This window comes from Pristiophorus japonicus, chromosome 21, assembly GCF_044704955.1.
Source record: "Pristiophorus japonicus isolate sPriJap1 chromosome 21, sPriJap1.hap1, whole genome shotgun sequence".
Lineage (NCBI taxonomy): Eukaryota > Metazoa > Chordata > Chondrichthyes > Pristiophoridae > Pristiophorus > Pristiophorus japonicus.
Window position 1 is genome coordinate 39,536,865 of NC_091997.1, and position 25,789 is coordinate 39,562,653.

General features: G+C 44.6%; 1 protein-coding gene across 2 annotated transcripts in view; it reads left to right on the forward strand.

Annotated features, from left to right (window-relative positions):
• Nucleotides 1–2,854: 2,854 nt before the first annotated feature.
• med1 (mediator complex subunit 1) overlaps nt 2,855–25,789 on the forward strand; it is a 49,701-nt gene continuing 26,766 nt past the window's right edge. Inside the window, exons 1-10 of one of the 2 annotated variants that reach the window (XM_070864667.1) lie at nt 2,855–3,026; nt 10,325–10,431; nt 10,907–10,985; nt 12,822–12,876; nt 12,999–13,131; nt 16,280–16,308; nt 17,190–17,261; nt 18,377–18,451; nt 20,052–20,125; nt 20,701–20,790. In XM_070864667.1, the coding sequence (XP_070720768.1) occupies nt 2,900–3,026; nt 10,325–10,431; nt 10,907–10,985; nt 12,822–12,876; nt 12,999–13,131; nt 16,280–16,308; nt 17,190–17,261; nt 18,377–18,451; nt 20,052–20,125; nt 20,701–20,790 (841 nt within the window). In that variant the 5' untranslated portion in view covers nt 2,855–2,899. Of the gene's footprint in view, nt 3,027–3,330; nt 3,490–10,324; nt 10,432–10,906; nt 10,986–12,821; nt 12,877–12,998; nt 13,132–16,279; nt 16,309–17,189; nt 17,262–18,376; nt 18,452–20,051; nt 20,126–20,700; nt 20,791–25,789 lie in introns of those variants that run through there. The other variant, XM_070864668.1, reaches the window with a different exon arrangement.

A 25,789-nucleotide genomic window follows, 5' to 3' on the forward strand; every position in this document is an offset into this window, starting at 1 on the left:
CTGAAATTAACAATGTAAAGGTAGTTAATAATGTAGACTCGACTATGTATGATACGAGCCAAGGTGTCATGTATACAGGTAGGAGACTGTTAAAGGACACTGGGTTCTACAGGGACAATGTAAATGCTAAAGGAATCTCCCTATGGGAGACCCCCAGGTCCAGCGGGCTACCAGACCATGTAGCCTGGAACTTTAGAACAAATGTGATGCCCCAAGGAGGACTCACACACACTCAGTGGGAGCAGACCCACTACAGGGACAGTGGTCAATGGGCAGAACAGCCACCACCACTGGCAAACTGCCCCAGACTGGCCCTACACCCACTGGCCACCAGGGCCAGTACCAGGAATGAGAGGCCAGTACCCTCCAGCTTTCCTGGCAAACTCTGGGTTGACCAGGCCCTCATCCCAAATGGAAGACAAGGAGCCCACACAGTCCTGTGGCCCTGCCCACCACCCACACCACAGAGTATGGACCCTACCCATTGCTGCACTGGCGACCCCACTGAGGGATCCCACAGCAGTGACATCCACATTGTCTGTGTGTGTGGAGGGGGGGGGGAATGTATGAGGCCAACCTCAAGTACAGGGATCACACCTGGCACCCACACAACCCTCACCACAACCTCCCATAGCCCACTACTGATCACATCCCCAGGTCATGACAATAAGGACGTGAAAAATGCTTGTGGGGGGGGGGGGGGAGTGTTGTTATGTATGCATGCTTGTATTGTTATATTATGTCTGTAACACTGAATGTACCTTACACTGTACACACCTTACCTGTACACCAGAGGGTGCTGCTGCTGGAGACCTAAGGGTTACCTGCACACTGCAGGTAACCCAGTATAAAAGGGACCTCACAGCTTGGTGTCCTCACTCGAGGAGCTGCAAATAAAGGACTACAGTCTACACAGTTTAAGTACCATACCTCTGCCTCGTAGAGTCATTACCAAGGTGCCTACATCCATAATAGACCCTGTGCATATCGGGAAATTCCACGTCACCAGCCTGTAATTTCTCAGCCATTAATTTAATGGATGGACAATCAGGGACTGGCTGTGTGTCAGGAACATTGAAGGGGGAAATTTCTGTCCTTATGTTTAATACTCTCTAAACTACCAGATTGTGAAGAGATGGTGGAAAGAGTGAAAGGCATTCCTCCTTCTCAATCTATTTAAACGAATGGACAGAAAATCAAGCAGGATCTTTCATGGAATGTGCTGCTCCCACCTAAGCTTGGCATTATAACACTCCTGTGAAGCGCCTTGGGACATTTTACGACATTAAAGGTACTATATAAATAAAAGTTGTTGTTGTTGTTTATTACACACCTTATTAATGCAGAACATCCCTTCCCCTTTTGGTTTTACATCACCCATTTTCTTACTCCTCCATTTGATGTTATCCCACCTCCTGTCCCACTATTTTCAACCTTGGTAGAGTAGTGCACTGTGAGTTCACCCAGGTTTCTCAATCAAAGTACATTCTAGCTGGAAAGTGCGTGTGCATGGATGTTGAGCGAACACAATATCAGGCTTGATTTGGGTGCTGTCCATAGTTCAATAGCCTGCCAACACTCTCTGTCCAGGCTCATGCTTTCAGTACAGATACTTGGATAATTTACTGTCAACCTTGGCTTAGTGGTCGTAGCACACTTGCCAACTCCAAACTTAATCCAGTACTGCACTGTTGGAGGTGCCACCTTTACCAGTGGTTGCCTGATGCCCATGGAGCCATGCTCCACTGAAGAGTCAACATAGAATCATAGAACTATACGGCACAGGAGGAGGCCATTTGGCCCATGGCGCCTATGCTGACTAAAAAAGAGCTTTCCAGCCTAATCCCACTTTCAAGCTCTTGGTCCGTAGCCTTATAGTTGATGGCATTTCAAGTGCACATCCAAGTACTTTTTAAATGCATGAGTGTTTATGCCCCTACCACTCTTTCAGGCAGTGCGTTCCAGACCCCCAACCCATCTGGGTAAAAAATGTTCTCCTCAACTCCCCTCTTATCCTTCTACCAATTACTTTAAATCTATGCCCCCTGGTTATTGACCTCTCTGCTAAGGGGAATAGGTGGCTTCTATCCACTCCATCTCATAATTTTATATGCCTCAATTAAGTCTCCCCTCAGTCTCCTTTGTTCCAAAGAAAACATGTCTTATGAAGGAAAAGAGGGAAACTGTGCAATGACAAGATTATTTGGGAAAAGTTCCATCATTTTACCAAGAGGGAACCACTTTCCAAGGCCTTAGAGAAGAAAGGATTTACAAGAATGGTTCCAGGAATGAGGGACTTCAGTTATGTGGATAGACTGGAGAAGCTGAGGTTATTCTCCTTCGAGCAGAGAAGATTGGGAGGAGATTTGAAAGAGGTGTTCAAAATCATGCGGGGTCTAGGCAGAGCAGATCGAGAGAAACTGTTCCCATTGGGGGAAAAGTCGAGAACCAGATGACACAGATGGGCAGAAGAACCAAAGACTACATGAGGGAAAACTTTTTTACTTGGCGGGTGGTTAGGAGATGAAATGCGCTGCCTGAGAGGGTGGTGGAGGCAGACTCAATCATAGCTTTCAAAAGGGAATTGGATAAGTATCTGAAGGAAAAGAATTTGCAGGGCTACGGTGAAGGGGCGGGGGAGTGGGACTGGCTCTCTTGCAGAGAGCTGGCACGGGCCCGACGGGCCGAAAGGCCTCCTTATGTGCTGTAACCTTTCTATGATTCTCTAATACCAGATTTATTCAGGTTGGGCAAACCCTTGCACCCTGTGTGCAGTTGTCGCTCGTTGCCTGTAGGGGCGCGATTCCAGCCGCCTTGTGACGCGTGTTTCTCCGCGCCGGAAGTGACGCACGAATGCCGCGCGGCCGAGCCCTGCCAAGGGAGGGAAGGGAAGGGGAAGATGGCGGCGCTGCAGGGCCTTCCCGTCTTGGTTTCTTATCCTCACAGTGGCACCGTGGACACTCCGAGCGGGCCGCAACCTCAGCACCAGCCGTCGCACGCCGAGCGGAGTAAAGAAGAGGCGACAGGTAAGCGCGGCGGGTGCGAGGGCCGTAACCCTGAGCGGCAGCCCCGGGGACAGCGAGCGGGGGGCTTCAGGGGGCAGGACAGCCGAGATTGGGGGAGGAGGAGAGGAGAGGAGGGGGAGGAGGAGAGGAGAGGAGAGGAGAGGAGGGGGAGGAGGAGAGGAGAGGAGAGGAGAGGGAGGGGGAGAGAGGAGAAAAGAAAAGAAAAGAAAAGGTGGGGGAGAGGGGTGGGGAAGAGAGAGAAGTGGTGGGAGGGAAAGAGTGACTATGGGGAAAGGGGGCTCCCTCACTGAGCCATGAACTAACGGTGTGGGATTACTTCCAGCTTGACAGCCCGTCATCTCCACTAACTCTTTGGCATAGGCTGGGATGAGGAACCCACTCCATTCACTGCCGTGGGTGCACATGACCAAAGCAAGTGAGACAGACTGCAACCCTACGTACGCAATCTAAGCGTTGTGCGGAGGTGAGAAAGAATCATAGAAATTAATGGCACGGAAAGTAGGAGTTCAGCTCATTGCGCCTGTGCTGACTAGAAAAGAGCTATCCAGCCTAATCCCACTGTCCAGCTCTTGGTCCGTTGCCTTGTAGGTTACAGCACTTCATGTGTATATCCAAGTTTAAATACGATGATGGTTTCTGCCTCTACCACCCCTTCAGGCAGTGCTTTCCAGCCCCTCACCAACCTCTGGGTGAAAAAAGTTCTCAACTCCTTTATTCCTTCTAACAATTACTTTAAATCTATGCCCTTATTGACCTCTCTGCTAAGGGAAATAAGTCCTTCCAAACCACTCTTTGCCTCATAATGTTATACACCTCAATTAAATCTCTGTATTTAAACGTATTAAATGTATAAACCTGAATCGATGATTCTGGCTGCAAACCACTGGATCCTAGATCCTGGAATTCCTCAGATAACCTCAATAAGTGGAGGTGCAGTTTGGGGTGTGATTGGTTGAGTTGTACCCACCACCAGTGACCAATCGGTTACTACCAGTACTCAACCACAACAACATGTATTTATATAGCGCCTTTAAAGTAGTAACACGTCCCATGGCGCTTCACAGGAGTGTTATAAGTCAAACAATTGACACCGAGCCACATAAGAAATTAGGGCAGATACGCAAAAGCTTGGTCACAGAGGTAGGTTTTAAGAAGAAAAGCGATATAGAGAGGCGGTGAGGTATATGGAGGGAGTTCCAGGGCTTAGGCAGCTGAAGGCACGGCCGCTGATAGAGCGATTATAATCGGGGATGCTCAGGAATGCAGAACTCGGGGACCGCAGATCTCGTGATGGGGGGTAGGGGCGCTGAAGGTGATTGCAGAGGTAGGGAGGGGTGAGGTCATGGAGGGATTTAAAAATGAAGAGAATTTTAAAATCAAGGCATTGCTTAACCGGAAGCCAATGTAGTACTGGGGTGATTGGTGAATGGAATTTGGTGCGAGTTAGGACATGAGCAACCAAGTTTTGTTGACCTCACGTTTACATAGGGTAAAATGTGAGAGGACAGTCAGGAGTGTGTGGAGTAGTCAAGTCTAGAGGTAACAAAGGCATGGATGAGGGTTTCAACAGCAGATGAGCTGAGGCAGGGGTGGAGACAGGTGATATTACGGAGATGGAAATAGGTTGTCTTAGTTATGCCACAGATATGTGGTCGGAAGCTTATTTCAGAGTCAATTATAACACCAAGGCTGCGCACAGTCCGGTTCAGCTTCAGACGGATGCTAATGAGAGGGATGAAGTTTGGCTAGGGAACGCAGTTTGTGGCGGTGTCCGAAGGCAATGGCTCCGGTCTTCCCAATATTTAATTGGAGAACATTTCTGCTGATCCATTCCTGGATGTCGGACAAATTATGTGTCAATTCAGAGACTGTGGAGGGGTTGAGAGAAGTGGTGGTGAGGTAGAGCTGGGTGTCATCAGCGTACATGTGAAACTGATGCCATGATCCACATTGTACATGTTTTCAGATGATGAAATAAATAGAAGTGAGTGCTAGTTGTGAGTGCACAATTGAGGTGTACTCTCAATGTGAAAACCACTAGTTAAGGAAGATCTTAGAAAGATGTTTCTGTGTGGGATGCTTATGTTTTGAAGTATGCTGTCAGTTCATTAAAAGTAGATTTATTATTTATTCTTGAAACACATAAAACTGTGTTCTGTCCACGTGTGTTTATATACTAAAATTCAGCATTGGTATTGTCTCAAGGGTGACAACAAAATTAATGAACTGGCAATACACTGCAGGTCAGTCAGTATCTGTTTAAAAATAAATGTACAGGTGTGTTCCCCTCAGCCATCCTAAAATGTGCTGATCAGCCTGTATTCTTTACATTTTGGGGAGTTTGATGAAGGAGACTGACTGACTTGTGCATTTCCAGCATTTGCTGTTTTTTTTATTTTAGATTTCCAGCATTTTTCAGTTTTTCCATTTTAATTTAAAGACCAAAGAGGCGTCACTCCTATAAGTTGTGGTGCAGACTTTTGCTCCTCGTCTAATTTGCTCCAATAACAGCTCCTCATCTTCCATGTCAGCTGCCATTGGTTGGTGTTGGAGTAAATAAATGTGCTGCAATGTGAACTGGCCTCGTCCGTGCCTTTGGCCTAATTAAATGCTGGGAACATTGTGTCATAATCCACATTGTACATGTGTTCAGTCTCTCACTACGTTGCATCAATCTTCCTCTCCTTTTAGGATCACAAGGCAGTACATTGCCGCGAGTATATAAACTATTATTGAAATAATAAACTCGACTAAACCAAAAGTTAGGAAATACATTATAGGAAAAATGAATAAAATAGAGAATTTGAAAGTCAAAACTGAAGCATTGTCAATGATTTTGAATGATTGTATGTTGAAGAGCAGTGGGGAAAATGTCAAACTGTTCCCTTATTGCTGTACAGCTGTCACCAAACATAGTGCTGTACATTTAGAAATGGACCTCGGCCAATCATAGAAACATAGAAAATAGGTGCAGGAGTAGGCCATTCAGCCCTTCGAGCCTGCACCACCATTCAATAAGATCATGGCTGATCATTCCCTCAGTATCCCTTTCCTGCTTTCTACCATAACCCTTGATCCCCTTAGCCGTAAGGGTCATATCTAACTCCCTCTTGAATATATCCAATGAAGTGGCATCAACAACTCTCTGCGGCAGGGAATTCCACGTTAACAACTCTCTGAGTGAAGAAGTTTCTCCTCATCTCAGTCCTAAATGGCTTACCCCTTATCCTAAGACTGTGTCCCCTGGTTCTGGACTTCCCCAACATCGGGGACATTCTACCCGCATCTAACCTGTCTCGCCCCGTCAGAATCTTATATGTTTCTATGAGATCCCCTCTCATCCTTCTAAACTCTAATGTATAAAGGCCCAGTTGATCCAGTCTCTCCTCATATGTCAGTCCTGTCATCCCGGGAATCAGTCTGATGAACCTTCGCTGCACTCCCTCAATAGCAAGTACGTCCTTCCTCAGGTTAGGAGACTAAAACTGAACACAATGTTCCAGGTGAGGCCACACTAAGGCCCTGTACAACTGCAGTAAGACCTCCCTGCTCCTATACTCAAATCCCCTAGCTATGAAGGCCAACATACCATTTGCTGCCTTCACCACCTGCTGTACCTGTATGCCAACTTTCAATGACTGATGAACCATGACACCCAGGTCTCGTTGCACCTCCCCTTTTTCTAATCTGCCGCCATTCAGATAATCTGTCCTCGTGTTTTTTCCCCCAAAGTGGATAACTTTACATTTATCCACATTATACTGCATCTGCCATGCATTTGCCCACTCACCTAACCTGTCTAAGCCATCCTGCAGCCTCCTAGCGTCCCCCTCACAGCTCACACCGCCACCCAGTTTAGTGTCATCTGCAAACGTAGAGATATTACACTCAATTCCTTCATCCAAATCATTGATGTACATGGTAAAGAGCTGGGGTCCCAGCACTGAGCCCTGCGGCACTCCACTAGTCACTGCCTGCCATTCTGAAAAGGACCCGTTTATCCCGACTGTCTGCTTCCTGCCAACCAGTTCCCTATCCACGTCAGTATATTACCCCCAATGCCATGGGCTTTGATTTTGCACACCAATCTCTTGTGTGGGACCTTGTCAAAAGCCTTTTGAAAGTCCAAATACACCACATCCACTGATTCTCCCTTGTCCACTCTACTAGTTACATCCTCAAAAAATTCCAGAAGATTTGTCAAGCATGATTTCCCCTTCATAAATCCATGCTGACTTGGACCGATCCTGTCACTGCTTTCCAAATGCGCTGCTATTTCATCCTTAATAATTGATTCCAACATTTTCCCCACTACTGATGTCCGGCTAACCGGTCTATAATTACCCGCTTTCTCTCTCCCTTTTTAAAAAGTGGTGTTACATTAGCTACTCTCCAGTCCATAGCAACTGATCCAGATTCGATGGACTGTTGGAAAATTTTCACCAATGCATCCACTATTTCGAGGGCCACTTCCTTAAGTACTCTGGGATGCAGCCTATCAGGCCCTGGGGATTTATCGGCCTTCAATCCCATCAATTTCCCTAACACAATTTCCCGCCTAAAGGATATCCTTCAGTTCCTCCTTCTCATGTTTTAGGCAGATGGCCTTCCCTTGGACATTCAGCTCAGTCCCAAAAGCAAACTTCGTCAAAGATTAGGGCTGTGAACAGTCTTGGATTCTTCTGGGCTATTTGGATAGTATTTAAAGAAGTTTCAGGTCCCAGGATGGCCTGCCATTCTAAAAGATAACAAATTCTGACATTTGGGTTAGTTTATGTAAAGAATATGAAACTGGCCATTCTCTTGGGGTGCCTGCTAAGAATCTGTATGGTTTGTAAAGAATGAGTAACATTCATATCTTCTGGCTTGTTGTGTGTGTTTTTTTTAAACTTTAAATTCTTTTGGACTAGTTGAAGAAAATCAGCTTATTGCAATTACTGAGTCCAGCAAAGAATCATAGAATGGTTACAGCACAGAAGGATGCCATTCGGCCTATCAAGCCCGTGCCGGCTCTCTGCAAGCACACTTCAGCTCGTCTCACTCCCCTGCCCTTTCCGTGTAGCCCTGCAACTTTTTTTTTCTTCAGGTGCTTATCCAGTTCTCTTTTGAAAGCCACGATTGAATTAGTCTCCACCACCCTTTCAGGCGGTACATTCCAGATTCTAATCACTTGCTGCATAAAAAAGATTTTCCTCATGTCATCTTTGGTTCTTCTGCCAATCACCTTAAATCTGTGCCCTCTGGTTCTCGATCCTTCTGCCAATAGGAACAGTTTCTCTCTATCTACTCTGTTTCGACCCCGCGTGATTTTGAACACCTCCATCAAATCTCCTCTCAATCTTCTCTGCTCCAAGGAGAACAACCTCAGCTTCTCCAGACTATCCACGTAACTGAAGTCCCTCACCCCAGAACCATTCTTGTAAATCTTTCCTGCACCTTCTTGAAGGCCTTCGCATCCTTCCTAAAATGCGGTGCCCAGAATTGGACACAATACTCCAGCTGAGGTCAGACCAGTGTTTTCTAAAGGTGGTTCATAACTTCCGTGCTTTTGTACTCTATGCCTCTATTTATAAAGCCCAGGATCCCATATGCATTTTTAACTGCTTTCTTAACTTGCTCTGCTGCCTTCAGCGATTTGTGCACATATACCCCCAGGTTTCTGTGTTCATGTACCCCCTTTAGAATTGTACCTGTCAGTTTACATTGCCCCTCCTTGTTCTTCCTATCAAAATGTATCACTGCACTTTTCTGCATTAAATTTCATCTGCCACGTGTCTGCCCATTCCAGCAGTCTGCCTAAGTCCTCTTTGAAGTCTATCACTAACCTCCTCACTCTTCACTATACAGGTTGTGTGGGGGGGGTCGCGACCCGCGCTGTGTCCTGATTTTTTTTCTGCCGCTACTTTCCTGGATATTGGCAAGCAGTTTGAGCATGGGGGACAGACAACAGAGTCAAGCCTTACCCTGTCCTCGCACGACATCCACTCACCGTTTGCAGCAGTAGTGCCTGGATTATGATCAGCAGACGGACTCTGGATGGGTTTTTATCCCCTCTTCAGTCTGCAGGTACTGAGGCCATCGTGGCTGAGATCAGATAACAGCACAGACCCAAGTGAAAAACTAGGTCTCCCCAGCCTGTATGCCTTAGATCCACACTGTGCGTTACCCAATTTAGCAACCAGGGTAGCCCCTCATCTGAGTATTAAGACTCCTCCCTTGAGAACCATTTGACAATTATAAGTCTAATGTAACTATAGTGAATAAACAGTCTACAGGCATGAATGCAATATTTGTGTAATTACCTGGCAATAGTCTGAACATGGGTTAAGTGATTAGGTATATATATCTGACCCCCCCCCCCCCCTAGTTAAATGGAGCTAAAAATCCAATTATGTGATTGGCTGTTTTAAATTTTAAACTTCTAGGTCAGGTTGTTGGATTTTACGCGAATTGAGATTCAAATTACAGAACCCCAAGTTGCTGCTGATGTCCAGACGAAACTTTTCACGTAACTGTATCAAATGTTTGATCGAAGCCCTAGCTAACTCAAATATTGGATGTGTGTATGCCTGTGGAGTGTTTATTTGCTGCAGTTCCAGTACACTAAATGTCAGAGGAATCAGATCGTGAATACTCACACTGAAATCCCAAGTGCTGTTTCAGATACTGACACTCTTTCTTCCCCGTACCCTGTGTGTTTAGTTTACAAAACACAAACAGCCCGAGGATCTGTGTGCTGCTCTTTTCCCCCTGGGGAATGCTTCCGATGGTTGGATGGAGTCTTGACTTGGTATCTGGCTTCTTCTGGGGGTGGGAAGTGAAAGTAACAACAACGGCTTAGAATCATTTTTTAAATCTTTGGGAACTTTAATTTATTTTAAAAAATATATTCAAACAAAATGCTTTAAATTGAGTATAAAAAGGACCAGTGTTTCAAAATAACAAAATGCAGCTATTGAAATAGTGTAGACCAATCTATACTGTATTGCCTTGTTTACTTTTAAAATGGGTCAATGGTGAGTATACTGTAGGCTTGTTAGTCTACTATTTTGTATGCGTTTGTATTTACATGTTCAAAGTTGTCCATAGGAATTCAGCAAAATGTAATGGGCTTATGAAGCCTTTGTACTTTTAAATGTCAATTTGAACTGTGGATAGACACTCAGCATTAATCATAGTTTTGTTTTTCCAAACTTATTTTATACCTGTACGGAACAATTTGAGATGTATAATTCAAAATGGACATGTTCTCCCAATAAATGTCAACTTAATTTTCTTTCTTTTTGCTTGTTTTACAGAAGCCGAGAAGTTGAGTAAAATGAACTCCTTGCTGGAGAAGCTGCACGCAAAATATAGCCAGACAAGACCCTGGTCTGAGACTGCGAAACTCGTACGACAAGCCATGGTAAGATTGCAGAGTAGATAAGACAGGAATCTATGTACTGTATTCAGATCATAGCATGCAAAAAATGCCACAGTTTTGAATAAGGAAATGTGTCTTGTTTCAATGTGGATCCCCCAGCTCCCTAATGATTCAGATTAAAAATACACTTCCCCATGTGGAGCTGAGTCATTCATTCAATGGTCTGTGCTGAGTTAGCTGATCTCTGTTTAAGTGGCAGTGGATGGTTCAATTCGCCTCAGCATCCCCGGGCCATATTTGGCCACAATTTTGTACTATCCAGTGATTCCTTGAAGTAAATTAGGAATCAAGAACTTGGTAGCGAATAGATGAGAACCTTTTAAGTACCAATTCCAATTCCATGTGTAGTGTTGGTTAAAATGGTGGATGAATTGCCATCCCTATTAACTACCAATAAAGATCTATCACAGCCGGTGGGCAGTCATTCTAATTACTGTATTGTCCCTCTTTTGTAAAGGAGAAACGAAGTATAATGAACACAGGAGGCCACCAGCATCTTATTGCCTGTCTGGAGACTCTGCAGAAAGCACTAAAAGGTTAGTGAAGGTTGTCACAGCCTGACACAGGTAACTAAGATATTTATGAATGCAGTATTCTTGTGGAGATCAATGTAGGATTTCACCATGAGCGCCACTATATCATGCGTGTAATGGAAAATAGGCCACTTGTCCCATCAATCCTGTTCTTTCTATAGACCATGATCAGTCTGCTCTTGCTCTCTGATTATCTTCTATGCAATGAATTTAATGGCCTGAGAAAATTGCTTATGACTCCACAGGTAAGTTATGCAGAATTTCGGAAGACCTGTACTTTCCAGCAGGGGTCATTAGAAATCAGTCAATGCAGGAACCCTGGCTCACTTTCTTTTCTGCAGCTTAGCAGTGTTGCAATCAATTGCAACCTTAGCTGAAATCAGCTAACTTAATACAGACCAGAAATCGATCCTGGAACATTCTGGTCTGTTGCTTAATGCTACACTGTGTGGTGCCTTTATCTATCTCAGGCCACTGCGGAAGGGATTTTATCTCTTAAGTCTTGCGTAATGGCCAATGCTATTTAAAAAAAACTAATATGCATTAGTATTTTATATATGTAGCCAGAGATGAAGGTTTTGTTCTCATCTGTGTGTGTGTGTGTGTGTGTGTGTATATATATATATATATTAGTTAGATCCAGGTTATCTTTAGGTCTCCAACTTTACATATAAGGAAATCATTTAACCCTCATACATGCACTTGTCACTTCCAGACTTGGCCATTTTAACACTCTCCTGCTGGCATCCCATTCTCCGTCCTCCATAATCTGTAACTTGTCTAAAACTCTTATCATCCATGTCCTGTCCTACTTGCTAACTTCACCAACTCCCTGTCCCCAATACATTCAATTTGAAAACCATGGGCTAGAAGTTCCAATGGCTTACCGAGCAGTACTGGCCATTGTGGGCGATAAGCAGATAAGCAAAAAATTCCCTGCCAGAGTTATGCTGGCAGTTTCGAGTTACCGCTGGGGAGCAGACTGCCGGTGTGTACCATCCTCAGATTGCCCTGGTGTGATATTTGGCTGAGCGGTGACCTGTAGGTGAGTATGAAAAAAAAAATGCCTGCGAGGATCAGCTGAATTGGGCGGTAGGTGAGTAGCTCTTCAAGAAAAAGGTTAGTAATTGTTTTTTTACTCATTATTTTAAAAAATCTGTTGTGATTTAGTTTAAAAGGGTCTTGAGAATGTTTTCATGATTTTTGAAAAATTATTTTTGTTTTTCAAAATTTATCGCCCATTTTCTTTAGAAACCGCCCAATCGACCCTAAATTCCACTTTTTCACCCAGAATGGGGGTGCAACGCTTGGCGGATTTCTTTCTTTTTTGGGGGGGAAGTTTTCACCGGCGATAATCTTCAGAATCTTAGCGATCTTTTGGGCGGCAATCAGGTGCTGGCGGGCTGTTAGGAAATTCTAGCCCTATGTCTTTAACTCTCTAACACTGTCCTCCCTCTGCAAGCTCCTCCAGCCCTGTTATCCCTCCCATTGCTCTAACTCTGGCCTTCCATTCATCCCCATCTCCCTTTGTGCCACCATTAGTGGCAGAGCCTTCAGTCCCTCTCTCTTGTTCTCTGGAACTCCCTCGCTAAACCTCTGCAGTTCTTTCTCCACCTTCAAAAGCATCTCAAAACTCACCTTTCCAGTCAAGCTAATCTCTCTCTTTCTGGCACAGCCTCCATTCCCTTACACCCATCTGAGCAGTACTGACGGATTTTTTTTCTTTGCTTTAATGGCTTTGTACAAATTCAAGTTGTGATACCTGTATGTGTCACAACAGGATTTTCTCTGAATCTTCTTGTTGATACTAATTCTCAATTTATACTCATTGTTTTTTAGTCATGTCTCTGCCTGCAATGACAGACCGCCTAGAGTCGATTGCCAGACAGAACAGGTAAGTGACTGCTTTGAATGTCAAATTAATTCATTGGTCTGATCATTCAGGCTCTTTAATGAGCAATGAAGTTATTATTTTTAAGAATGCTTAATTCTAATCTGTCCTTTGCTCTCATCCAGCCTTGGTTCTCACCTGAGCCCTTCGGGTACTGAGTGTTACATTACGTCAGACATGTTCTATGTAGAAGTGCTGCTGGATCCAACAGGGCAAGTCTGTGATGTCAAGGTGGCGCACCATGGAGAAAATCCCGTGGTAGGCTTTTTGTTCTATGGCTACTGAGGATCTGTGACTATTCCACTGTCCGCCCAATTAATGATTTTGGTCCCAGTTAGAATTCTCTTACAACTGAGGTGTCAATTTAGAAACTTAGAAATTTACAGCACAGAAGGAGGCCATTTCGGCCCATCATGTCTGCACCGGCCGACAAAGAGCCACATGGTCCTCGGTCATCAGCCCTGAAGGTTACATATAAACCTATGAACAATGACGGAAAAGTAAAGAGCATCTGGCCCAACCAGTCCGCCCCACCCAACTGCGACATCCCTCACATTGAAACATTCTACACTCCACCCCAACTGGAGCCATGTGATCTCCTGGGAGAGGCAAAAAACAGATTTAAAAACCCAGGCCAATTGGGGGAAAAAAATCTGGGAAAATTCTTCTCCGATCCGTCCAGTTGATCACCCTGGCTGTATTCGATTCCCTGCAGTACTTACCATCATATCTGTGCCGGCCAACAAGAGGTTATCCAGTCTAATCCCAATTACCAGCTCTCTGGACTCAATTTTCCCCAGAGATTTGCACTGTTTTTTTGGAACAGGCTTCTCTTTTTGGCATAAGTTGGGGAAACTGTGGTTTTTCAATCAATTTGCACCAGCATAACTCAAGTTAGATACAATTTTTTTAGGTCAGTTTTTTTTTCAGCCGAAGGGGTCGTAACCAGCCACCTGCGCCAATTATGGCCATTTAGGGAAGTTTGGCCAACTGAGAGTAACTCCAGTTGTGCTTAGGCCAGCGTATGTGGCCTCTGCAGAAAAACCTTCCGGAGAGTAAAGGAAATCGGCGCAGCAGGTGCCCGGACGCACTAAAAGAATTGAAAAACACACAGCAACAACCTCCACCCCTGCCCGAAGGCTGTCCGGTCCCATTCTCGGTCCCCGGTTCGCACACGCACCATGCACACCACTTTGCAGCCTCAGCTCGCATTGTGTCCCTGATTACCATGGCAGCCTGATCTTTTTGGCACATATTAAGGCTCCCCCAAAACTAAAGGGTCACGCCAAAATGAAAAAGACCAGGCCCTCAAATCTACCACCAAGCTCCTGGTCTACAGGGCTGTAGTAATACCCGCCCTCCTGTATGGATCAGAGGCATGAATGATGTACAGAAGACACCTCAATACGCTGGAGATATATCACCAACGATGTCTCCGCAAGATCCTGCAAGTGCCCTGGGAGGATAGGCGCACCAACATTAGTGTCATCGTCCAGGTTAACATCCCCAGCATTGAAGCACTGACCACACTCGATTGGCTTCGCTGGGCAGGCCACATGGTTCACATGCCAGACACGAGACTCCCTAAGCAAATGTTTTATGCGGAGCTCCTTCACGGCAAACGAGCCAAAGGTGGGAAGTGGAAACGTTACAACGACACGCTCAAAGCCTCCCTGGTAAAGTGCAACATCACCACTGACACCTGGGAGACCCTGGCCGAAGACCGCCATAGGTGGAGAAAGTGCATCCGGGAGGGCGTTGAGCTCTTGGAATCTCAACACTGCGAGCGTGAAGAGTTCAAGCGCAGGCAGCTGAAGGAGCATGCGGTAAACCAGTCCCACCCAACCCTTCCCTCAGCGAATGTCTGTCCCACCTGTGGCAGAGTCTGTGGCTCTCGCATTGGACTGTTCAGCCACCAAAGAACTCACTTCAGGAGTGGAAGCAAGTCTTCCTCGATTCCGAGGGACTGCCTATGATGATGATGATGAACTAGAGTATTATACAGTTTAAGCATAACTTCCCTACTCCCATATTCTGTGTCTCAGCCAATAAAGGCAAGCATTCCGTATGCCTTCTTAACCCACCTTATCTACCTGGTTTGCTACTTTCAGGGATCTGTGGACAAGCAGTCCAAGGTCCCTTTGTTCATCTACACTATTAAGTGGCCTACCATTTAATGTGTATACCCTTTCCTTATTAGCCCTCCCAAAGTGCATTACCTCACATTTCTCCGAATTAAATTCCATTTGCCATTTATGGAAGCTACAAAGCCTCAGATGTAAGCGAGCTGTCTGTAAAACAGATTCCTGTGTTAAATCATTTAAGTATAGTTTCCCCCAACTTTTGCTGGGATTATGGTCACACAGTTGTCTTCAGCTTCCTGTGCTTTATCCAATTTGCTATTATAAAGGTTTTGGAGAAAGGGCAGAGGAATGAGACTATGTGGATTACTCTTTGAGTGTTGGTACAAACTCCTTCTGTGCTGTTAAATTCTATAAAACTCCATAATTTTTTTGGCATGGGTTGAACAGAGAATGAGAAAGTTGCCACCAAAAATTACAACCGAGTTACCACCAGGACTGCGAGGAATGTCCAATACTGTAGCACTCCCCCACCAAGGTGCCACTGATAAAATTTGCTTTTTTTCCCTTGAGTGTCAGGTTGAGCCTTGTTTGCGCATCAAGGAAAGAAAAGAAGAACGTACTTGCATTTATGGAGCACTTTCCAATGCCACAGGAAGTCCCCAAAGCACTTCACAGCCAATTGAGTACTTTTGTAGTGCAGTCAGTGTTGTAATGTCTGGATACATGGCAGCCAATTTGTACACAGTAATCAGAAAAATGACTAGATAAGCTAGTTTTAGTGATGGTTGTTGAGTGATGTGTGGTTAGCATGGACAGCAGAACTCCCCTGCTCTCCAAATAAGGAAGATTTGGGATCTTTTACAGCCACCTCAGAGGGCAGATGGAGCTTTGCTTTTGGACTTGTCCAAAAGGCGACACCTCCAACAGCAGCACTCGCTCAGTACTACACTGAAAAGTACCGGTGGAAAAGCAGAGACCAGAAGAGTGGCAGTGTACAACCGTGTCTAAAATGGGCTCTCAAATCTGAGAGCTTAGTTTATTTTTGGTACAGAGACACCAACAAATTTTTTAAGTTATAGGATTCGCTGATTGTTATAGGATTCACCGATTGTTATATGTTTTATGATAAAATACCGATTGTATTTAAATGTGTTCGATAGTTCAATTTAAAAAATAATTTAAACATTTGATAATTGGAACTTTTGTGATGAGAAACAATATTCTAGCAGTTTCAAATGATTAAATGCACTCGTTGTTTATGCAATTGTCAGACCTTTTCTAAAAATATAATTTTACATGGTTTTTTAAAAACTTTTTCCTAGAGTTGCCAGGAGCTGGTGCAGTATCTGCGGTAAGCCATTGTTATTTCAACTGTGTGAATAATTTAAAGTGTTCTGTTAGAGGTAAAGGCCAACAACCAGTCTGGATAATAAATATGTGGAACTAGTCTGTCAGTGAGATGTTGACTCAAGGCAGCAGTGCCATTTCAGCACAGAAAACCGATTCAGAAACTGGGAAAAAAGGAGCATTTCTTGCATTCTTCTGTTACCCGAAATGAGCAGAAAATCTCTTTCAAATGGTACAGGAAGCAGGTGTATGCTTCGAAAGGATCAAAAGAAATTTACTGAAATAAGTAGTGATAAAAATCTGTTGGTTTTGTAATTCACAGCGCTTCTCATCTGACAAAATTTGAGAATGGTGAGAGGGGTTCGTACTGCAGAAGCTGGGCAGGACAGTCTTGCATATGAGGATGTGTTAGCTTTTAACGGACTATTAGCTTCTTGTGACCGATGGAAAGGGAAGGGCAGCTGGACCACTCCTCGACCAGTGCCATTTTTAATGGGCCACCAATAGGTGACAAGTAAAAGCTGGAAAAAGCTCCCCATCTCTCCTATCCGTCCTCTGTCTCCCACGGTTTGTGGTGAATTACCTGGTCCCCACTTGGAACAGCTCAGAGGAGCGAGGGAATTGAATCCTCGTTCTATCACTCCCCAGTGCTTTGGAGCACCACGATTCGACTCCAGAATAATCACTTTAAGAATGTATAGAAAGGAAAAGAAACATACTTTGGAAGATTTAAGGTCTTTTCCTTCATTCCTTACTTATATAGGAACAGTAGTAGGCCATTCAGCCTCTCGAGCCTGTTCCGCTATTCAAAGCGGTCATGGCTGATCTTGACTTTTGCATTGTGGTTTCCTGATCATGGAAACGAATGATTTGATTGTGTTGCAGAGAGAAGAATTTTTTGGAGTTCTCAAAACACCTTAAAGGTCTCGTCAACTTATATAAACTTCCTGGAGACAAGTAAGTATCAGAGTTTGATTTCTTTCTCCACCTCAGGATTTTTCACTGATTTTGCTGTTGTATTATTGTTTACTTTAAAAAGAATGAAAGGCACAAAGACTGATACAAATACATTGGCATGATTTTTTATATTGATATAGTGCAGTCACAAGCTTTGGGATCAAGGTGGCTACCAGGGACAGACTAATAATACAAGGCGGAAGAGGGGCATACCTCACCACTTGCTCCAGACACAATAGCAACCTTATCCAATGGCAGACCCAGACAAGGCGAGATGACCCCTGTGCGCCCCTGCTTGGCAACTCTCCCCTCCTTGTGGCCACCTTGATCCCAAAGCTTTTAACCGCTCTATATCAATATCATCATGTATTTAATCATAAGAATTAGCAGCAGCTATAGGCCAATCGGCCTCTCGATCCTGCTCTGCCATTCTATAAGATAATGGCTGTTGTAATGTTGGAAACACGGAAGCCAATTTGTACACAGGAAGCTCCCACAAACAGATAACCAGATAATCTGTTTGTTATGTTGATTGAGAGATAAATATTGGCCAAGACACCGGGGATAACTCCTTTGCTCTTCTTCGAAATAGTGTCATGGGATCCTCTTACATTCACCTGAGAGAGCAGACGGCCTCGGATTAACGTCTCATCCGAAAGACGGCACCTCTGACAGTGCAGCACTCCATCAGCACTTCACTGGAGTGTCAGCCTAGATTGTTGGAGTAGGACTTGAACCCACAACCTTCTGACTGAGGCAGGGGTGCTACCAACTGAGCCACATCTAACATAGTGGCATAGAGTCACAGTATATAATGTAAGGATATCCATATAGAAGAGCCATATATAATGTAAGGATGGCCATATAGAAGAGCAGTACAGTATAAAGGGTAGCCTTGTAGAATGTAAGGGCAGCCACATAGAAGAACAGTATAGAATGTAAGGAAAGCCATGTCGAAGAGCCTTCTGCTCCCCCGAACAACTGATCAGCATAGTCCTCTTGCTGCGCTCTACAGCGCAGATCACTGATCTCCCGACTCCCTGGAAATATTCGAGCCTAAACAATAATATGGATAATCGAGTGTTACATTTTCAGTTTTCATTTTTTTCCTGCAGTAAGCTGAAAACGAAGATGTACCTGGCTCTGCAGTCCCTAGAGCTTGATCTTTCAAAGATGGCGCACATGTTCAGGTAAATATTCACTTCGTTGCTTTGATGCAGCGAGTTGATTTTGAGATTGGTCTGTTACTGTGTCAAAGTTGGATTGCAATGATTTAACACGAGATAAGATCACTGAAAATAATTCTGCATAATTTTGAGAGGTGAGGTGAGAAAAGCTCGTGCGTGGGTTTGATTTTGGAACAAATTCAAATTCTCAAACCACGAGACTTGCCACGACAGCAAAGTGAAATGAAAGTGTTGACACTTTCCTCACTTCCAGCTTTTCCTCATTTCCAGTCGAAGTATCTGTCTAATTCAGGTGCATGTTGTATTTACTATATTGTGTTCTTCGGGCGTCCTCGTGGTGATGATCTGACTGAAAGGTGGTTCATTCATTTTTATTTTGTGAATTGATCAACTGCAAATCTGACTCCCTTCCTATATAGATACAGTTCATATAAAGATTGTGAACTTACGCTACAGATTTACGTGCTGATAGAAGTTTAAATTTCTCACCCAAGCACCGTAGATATGAAGCCCATCCCAAATATAAACTTTTTGCCCTATACTCCTGAAAATAATTGACTGGTCCTGAGGTACAGTTTCACAGGTGCCCAAGTCTCCATTCTGTGAGTGCTCAGATGGTGCGTGTTGCCAGGCTAGCCGACCATAGAGGCGTTACATTCAAGCCTAATTGAAATGCTCATGCATTTTCCAGCAGGTGCACTGGATACGAGTGAAGACCCTGGTTTATTTCTCTGCCCCTCTCACCCCCTCCTTTCTATAGCCAATTGTAAGATACCAGCTGAGATCTTTTAAACATCACAGACTTGAAATTGCCAGGTAAATTATCTGAGCCATTGCGGCAGGAGGGGTTAAATAATTTTTTCTTGCCAATTTTCTCCTCTCTCCTACTCCTACTGAAGATGTTGACTCTTTGCTCAGGTATGTTATGCTGGCATCTCTCATCTGTTGGTACTTGGCCCAAATGGTCACTGTTCATATGTCAGCCTTAACAGTGAATGCCAATGTTATTTGACCGTGGAGAGGTAACAGCCAAGAAATAGGTAACAGCCAGGGGTAGAGAATTCCAAAGATTCACGACCCTCTGAGAGAATAAATTCCTCCTCATTTCCGTTTTAAATGGGCGACTCCATATTCTGAAACTGTGCCCCCTAGTTCTATATTCCCTCACGAGGGGAAACATCCTATCTGCTTGGTCTATCAGAACAAGTCTGGTCCAGTCTTCACCCAGCGGCCACGTGCACGTCTTCCCAGCAAGCATCACTGGATAGTAATCTGGAGCGGAAATCTTGCTGATTAATACCCTGGCCAGGCCACTTGTTGCACCCGACTGTCACCCCAGTTGACATCATCTGACTCAGCACAGACCAGCGATTAAAACTGGGGCATTCCTGGTCCCTGTGGCAATAAATTGACTGAGCTATCAAGAGAGTTGGATATTTAACCAATATCTTCATTATTTGTGCAAGCACCAAATGGAAGACAGGCATTGGGAGATAATGAAAATTCTTGAATGTGGTTGTGATAGGATTAATTAGAAATGTGTTATTTTGCAAGAACATTGGTTTTGTAATCCAGTCGTAAGATCTTTTCTTCTTTATTGCAGATTAGCAACAAATGCAAGTAACCTTGATGCAATACTTCAAGGAAGTGTTGGTTATCTTACCCCGAGAAGTGGTGGTATGTTTCTTTCAATATTTGATGTGTGCGTATTTCTGGTCAATATTTGAATAAACAGCTTGGGAGAGGAAGGATGGAGTTAACTGTTGTGTAACTGAAATAACAGCAATGTAAAGGACTTGCACAATGACGGTTCGACTCTGCTGAGTAAATAGACAGTTTGGTGTAACATGCTGTTTAAATAGGCTTTGTTTGCTGTAAAATAGACCATTTGCTAAAAGTCCTGCTTTAAGGACCCACCCCGCGTCCAACTCATTGGCTGCCACAGTGGTGCTAATAGACACTCTGCACCCCCCGGCCGAAAGGCTGATGACTCATGTCAAGGTGGCAGCAGCAGCTCCCCAATACCTCACCCAAGTGCTCATTCTTTGCATTAGCTTAGACAGTGAAAGTTAGATTAACGTTTCAGTGCAATCCTTCATCAGAACAGATGAAAGATACCACACAAAACATTAATCTGTCTTTCTCTTTCAGATGCTGACTGATGTGTATTTCTAATGCTTTCAATGTTTTTCTACCAGTTTGTTTAGTGTTGAGTGTGTTTTGAGTCAAAGTATCTTTGCTTGATTTTACAGGACACTTGATGAACTTAAAATACTACGTCTCTCCTTATGACTTGTTTGAAGAGGGAACTGGTGCACCTATGAACCTCAATGAAAATAACGGTATGGCGCTAGGATCCTGTTTGTTATGTCAGTAGAAAATAAATGGACAGGGCTGAGAATGAGATGAATAATATCTAGAAGTTGGTGCTAGATTTCCTCACTGTAGTCCAGTTGTAATGTTCATATGTACTGTGGAGCCTTTTTGTTATCTCGCAGACTATGTTAAAGGTGGGTTTTCCTCCCGTGATTTTAGTTTGAATCAAAATTATCAGCTGCCAAAGGTAGAACGTGATTTAACCATTTTGATCATGAGATTGGAAGTTTGTGATGTCATTGCCCCTCTTGTATCTGCACCCGCCCCAAGCAAGACCTTCCGTCCATCATAGGGGATGTTTGTTAATGATTGCAGTGTTCAGTTCCATTCACAAAACCTCAGATAATGAAGCAGTCCGTGCCCGCCTGCAGCAACACCTAGACAACATTCAGGCTTGGGCTGATAAGTGGCAATAACATTCGTGCCAGGCAATGACCATCTCTAACAATAGAGTCTAACCACCATTCCTTGACATTCAACGGCATTACCATTTCCGAATCACCTCGCCATCAACATCCTGGGGGTCACCATTGACCAGAAACTTAATTGGACCAGCCACATAAATACTGTGGCTAAAAGTGCAGGTCAGAGGCTGGGTATTCTGTGGCGAGTGTCTCACCTCCTGACTCCCCAAAGTCTTTCCACCATCTACAAGGCTCAAGTCAGGAGTGTCATGGAATACTCAGCACTCGCCTGGATGAGTGCAGCTCCAACAACACTCGAAGCTTGACCCCATCCAGGACAAAGCAGCCCACTTGATTAGCATCCCATCCACTACTTTAAATATTCACTCCCTCCACCACCGGGTCTGTGGCTGCAGTGCGTACCATTTACAAGATGCACTGCAGCAACTCGCCAAGGCCTCTTCGACAGCACCTCCCAAACCCGCAACCTCTACCATCTAGAAGGACAAGGGAAGCAGGCGCATCAGAACACCATCATCTGTATGGTCCATTCCATGTCTCTCACCATCCTGACTTGGAAATATTTGCCTTTTCTTCATAGTTGCTGTTTCAAAATCCTGGCACTCCATCCCCCCTAGCAGTACTGTAGGGTACCTTCACCACATGGACTACAGTGGTTCAAGAAGGTGGCTCACCACCACTTTCTCCAGGGAATGGCCAATAAATGCTGGCCATGCCTGCGCGGCCTACATTCCATGGACACAATTTTTTAAAAAAGCAAGTACCAGGCAGAACAATTGGTATCATTGTGTATGGACTATTGACCATAGAATTGACAACGAGAGAAACCTTGGACTGAAAGTTTTAATTGATAGCTCAAAAAAAGATAAGTGTCGGTACGATTAGAGTATTTTGAGTTGAATTGCAATTTATTTTTGGAACGGACTCAATTTTGTGACTTTTTGCAATACCAACAATTATAGGCAAACATAACTTTCATTGAGTAATAAAAACCAGGGTGAAAATATACTAAATGACCGATACACTGCAGGAAGATAACATTAAATAAATACTGGGTTTGTGGATTTAACCGACGAACCTGGAGGATCTGGCTGGGGAATTCACACAGGCACTTAATCTAGCAATACCCCTTTGTAGGCAGTGTAGATGAAAGCATAAAATTACAATGTCACCTATCTTTGTGTCATCGGCAAATTTGGATATGTGGCTTTCTATCCCAGGAGTAGGCCATGCGGCCCCTCAAGCCTGCCCCGCCATTCAATAAGATCATGTTTGATCTGATCATGGACTCGGCTCCACTTCCCTGCCCGCTCCCCATAACCCCTTATCGTTTAAGAAACTGTCTATTTCTGTCTTAAATTTATTCAATGTTCCAGCTTCCACAGCTCTCTCAGGCAATGAATTCCACAGATTTACAACCCTCCTGAGAAAATAAATTTCTCCTCATCTCAGTTTTAAATGGGCGCGGCCCCTTATTCTAAGATCATGCCCTCTAGTTCTAGTCTCCCCCATCAGTGGAAACATCCTCTCTGCATCCACCTTGTCAAATCCCCTCATAATCTTATACGTTTCGATAAGATCACCTCTGATTCTTCTGAATTCCAATGAGTAGAGGCCCAACCTACTCAACTTTTCCTCATAAGTCAACCCCCTCATCCCCGGAATAAACCTAATGAACCTTCTCTGAACTGCCTCCAAAGCAAGTATATCCTTTCGTAAATATGGAAACCAAAACTGCACGTAGTATTCCAGGTGTGGCCTCACCAATACCTTATACAGCTGAAGCAAGACTTCCTTGCTTTTATATTCTATCCCCTTTGCAATAAAGGCCACGATATCATTGGCTTTCCTGATCACTTGCTGTACCTGAATACTATCCTTTTGTGTTTCATGCACAAGTACCCCCAGATCCTGCTGTACTGCGGCACTTTGCAATCTTTCTCCGTTTAAATAATAACTTGCTCTTCGATTTTTTTTTTCTGCGAAAGTACTTTCCATTATACTCTATCTGCCAAATTTTTGCCCACTCACTTAGTCTACATCCTTTTGCAGATTTTGTGTGTCCTCCTCACATATTGCTTTTCCTCCCATCTTTGTATCGTCAGCAAGCTTGGCTATGTTACACTCAGTCCCTTCTTCCAATTCGTTAATATAGATTATAAATAGTTGGGGTCCCAGCACTGATCCCTGCAGCACCCCACTAATTACTGGTTGCCAACCCGAGAATGAACCATTTATCCCTACTCTCTGTTTTCTGTTTGTTAATAAACGATCATCTAAATCGTTAATAAATACAGTGAATAGTTGAGACCTCAACACAGATCCCTGCGGGGCACCACTTGTTTTTTTTAATTTATTCGTTCACGGGATGTGGGGTCGCTGGCATGGTCGGCATTTATTGCCCATTCCTAATTCTCCTCGAAGGTGGTTGTGAGCTGCTGCAGTCCTTGTGGTGAAGATACTCCCATAGTGCTGACTTTGTAGTGGTTTGGTACAACTTGAGTGCTTGCTAACCCATTTCAGAGGGCAGTTAAGAGTCAACCACATAGCTGTGGGTCTGGAGTCACATAGAGGCCCGACCGGGTAAAGATGGCAGGATTTCCTTCCCTAAAGGACATTAGTGATCTAGTTGACTTTTTCTGACAATCCGGTAGTTTCATGGTCACCATTTCTGATACTAGCTTTTTAATTCCAAATTCATTTAATTAGTCTCTTATGAGTGACTTATCAAATGCCTTCTTGAAGTCCAAAGAATAATATCCATAGACATTCCCCTGTCCACTACTTTAGTCACCTCTTCAAAAAAAATTCAATCAGGTTTATCAGGCATAACCTACCTTTCAGCTCTCTCTGGTCAACTGAATATTTTCAAGGTGTTCAGTCACCCTATCCTTAGTTATAGACTAAGCGAAGGTCCAGTTGGAAGGTCTTGGCAGCAGGGAGGTTGATCTAGAAGGTAAGGCCCTAATAGTGGGTGCATTTCCCATCCCTAAAGTATAACCCTTACCCCTTAAATCCATGCTGCAAGGGCAGCTACCTGGGCCCACTGCCCATCCCCCAGGCTAGATCCAAGACCGTCCCATCCTCTGTCATCGAACTACAGTATGCGGGCGACACTTGCGTCTGCCCACATTCAGAGGCTGAACTCCAAGCCATTGTCAACATCTTCACCGAGGCTTACGAAAGCAACGGCCTTACACTAAACATCCGTAAGGCAAAGGTCTTCAACCAACCTGACCCCGCCACACAGCACTGCCCCCCGGTCATCAAAATCCACAACGTGGACTATTTGCCATACCTCTAGAGCCTACTATCAGCAAGGGCAGACATCGACGACGAGGTCCAACACCGCCTCCAGTGTGCCAGAGCAGCCTTCGGTCGTTTGAGGAAGAGAGTGTTCGAAGACCAGGACCTCAAATCTGGCACCAAGCTTATGGTCCACAGGTGATACCCACCCTCCTACATGGCTGAGACATGGACCATATACAGTTGACACCTCAAAGCGCTGGAGAGATCCTACAAATCCACTGGGAGAATAGATGCACCAACGTCGGTGTTCTCAATCAGGCCAATATCCCCAGCATCGAATCACTGACCACACTCGACCAGCTCCGTTGGGCTGGCCACATCGTCTGCATGCCCGACACAAGATTCCCAAAGCAAGTGTTCTATTCGGAACTTCTACACGGCGAGCGAGCCCCAGGTGGGCAGAGGAAACATTTCAAGGACACCCTCAAAGCCTCCTCGATAAAGTACAACATCCCTCACCAGCACCTGGGAATCCCTGGCCCAAGACTGTCCTAAGTGGAGGATGGAGCATCCGGGAGGGCGCTGAGCACCTCGGGATTTCGTCGCCGAGAACATGCAGAAATCAAGTGCAGGCAGCGGAAGGAGCGTGCGGCAAACCAGACTCCCCACCCACCCTTTCCTTCAACCACTGTCTGTCCCACCTGTGGCAGAGACTATAATTCTTGTATTGGACTGTTCAGAAACCTGGGAGCTCGCTTTTAGAGTGGAAGCAAGTCTTTCTCGATTTTGAAGGACTGTGTCGAAATCTCGACCTCCGAAAAGAATGACTCCGACACTTTCAGCTCCGGCAGAAGTTTCTTTAATTTACTTGCTAGCAAGGGGCATGTCACACTCAGTCAAGGGCTAAGTGAACACCTCCGCAATGGTACAGTTTCACGAGATATTTATGCAGTAAAACCCAAGTTATGGCCTCTCCCTGTGTATTGGCTCTGTCTCGCAGTCAGTGAATACAGATAAAGAGTTAATTACTACATCCTTGTCCTGACATGGTTTCCAGATATTTCCTTTTGTTAGGGTTATTAGTTGGCCAGCCGGCCATTACTCCATGAGAGTGTGGTAATGAGCTATTACCTGTCTTGCATTGTGTCAGGATTGTTCAGTTTCCTAGTCAGTTATCTGTTTGCATCAAATGGATGAGGTCTCTACAAGAGATAATGGCTGGTGGTTTGAGTACTTCGAAAAGGGTGGGGTGGCATGGAACTTGTCGTATAGACAATAGGAGAGCACCATG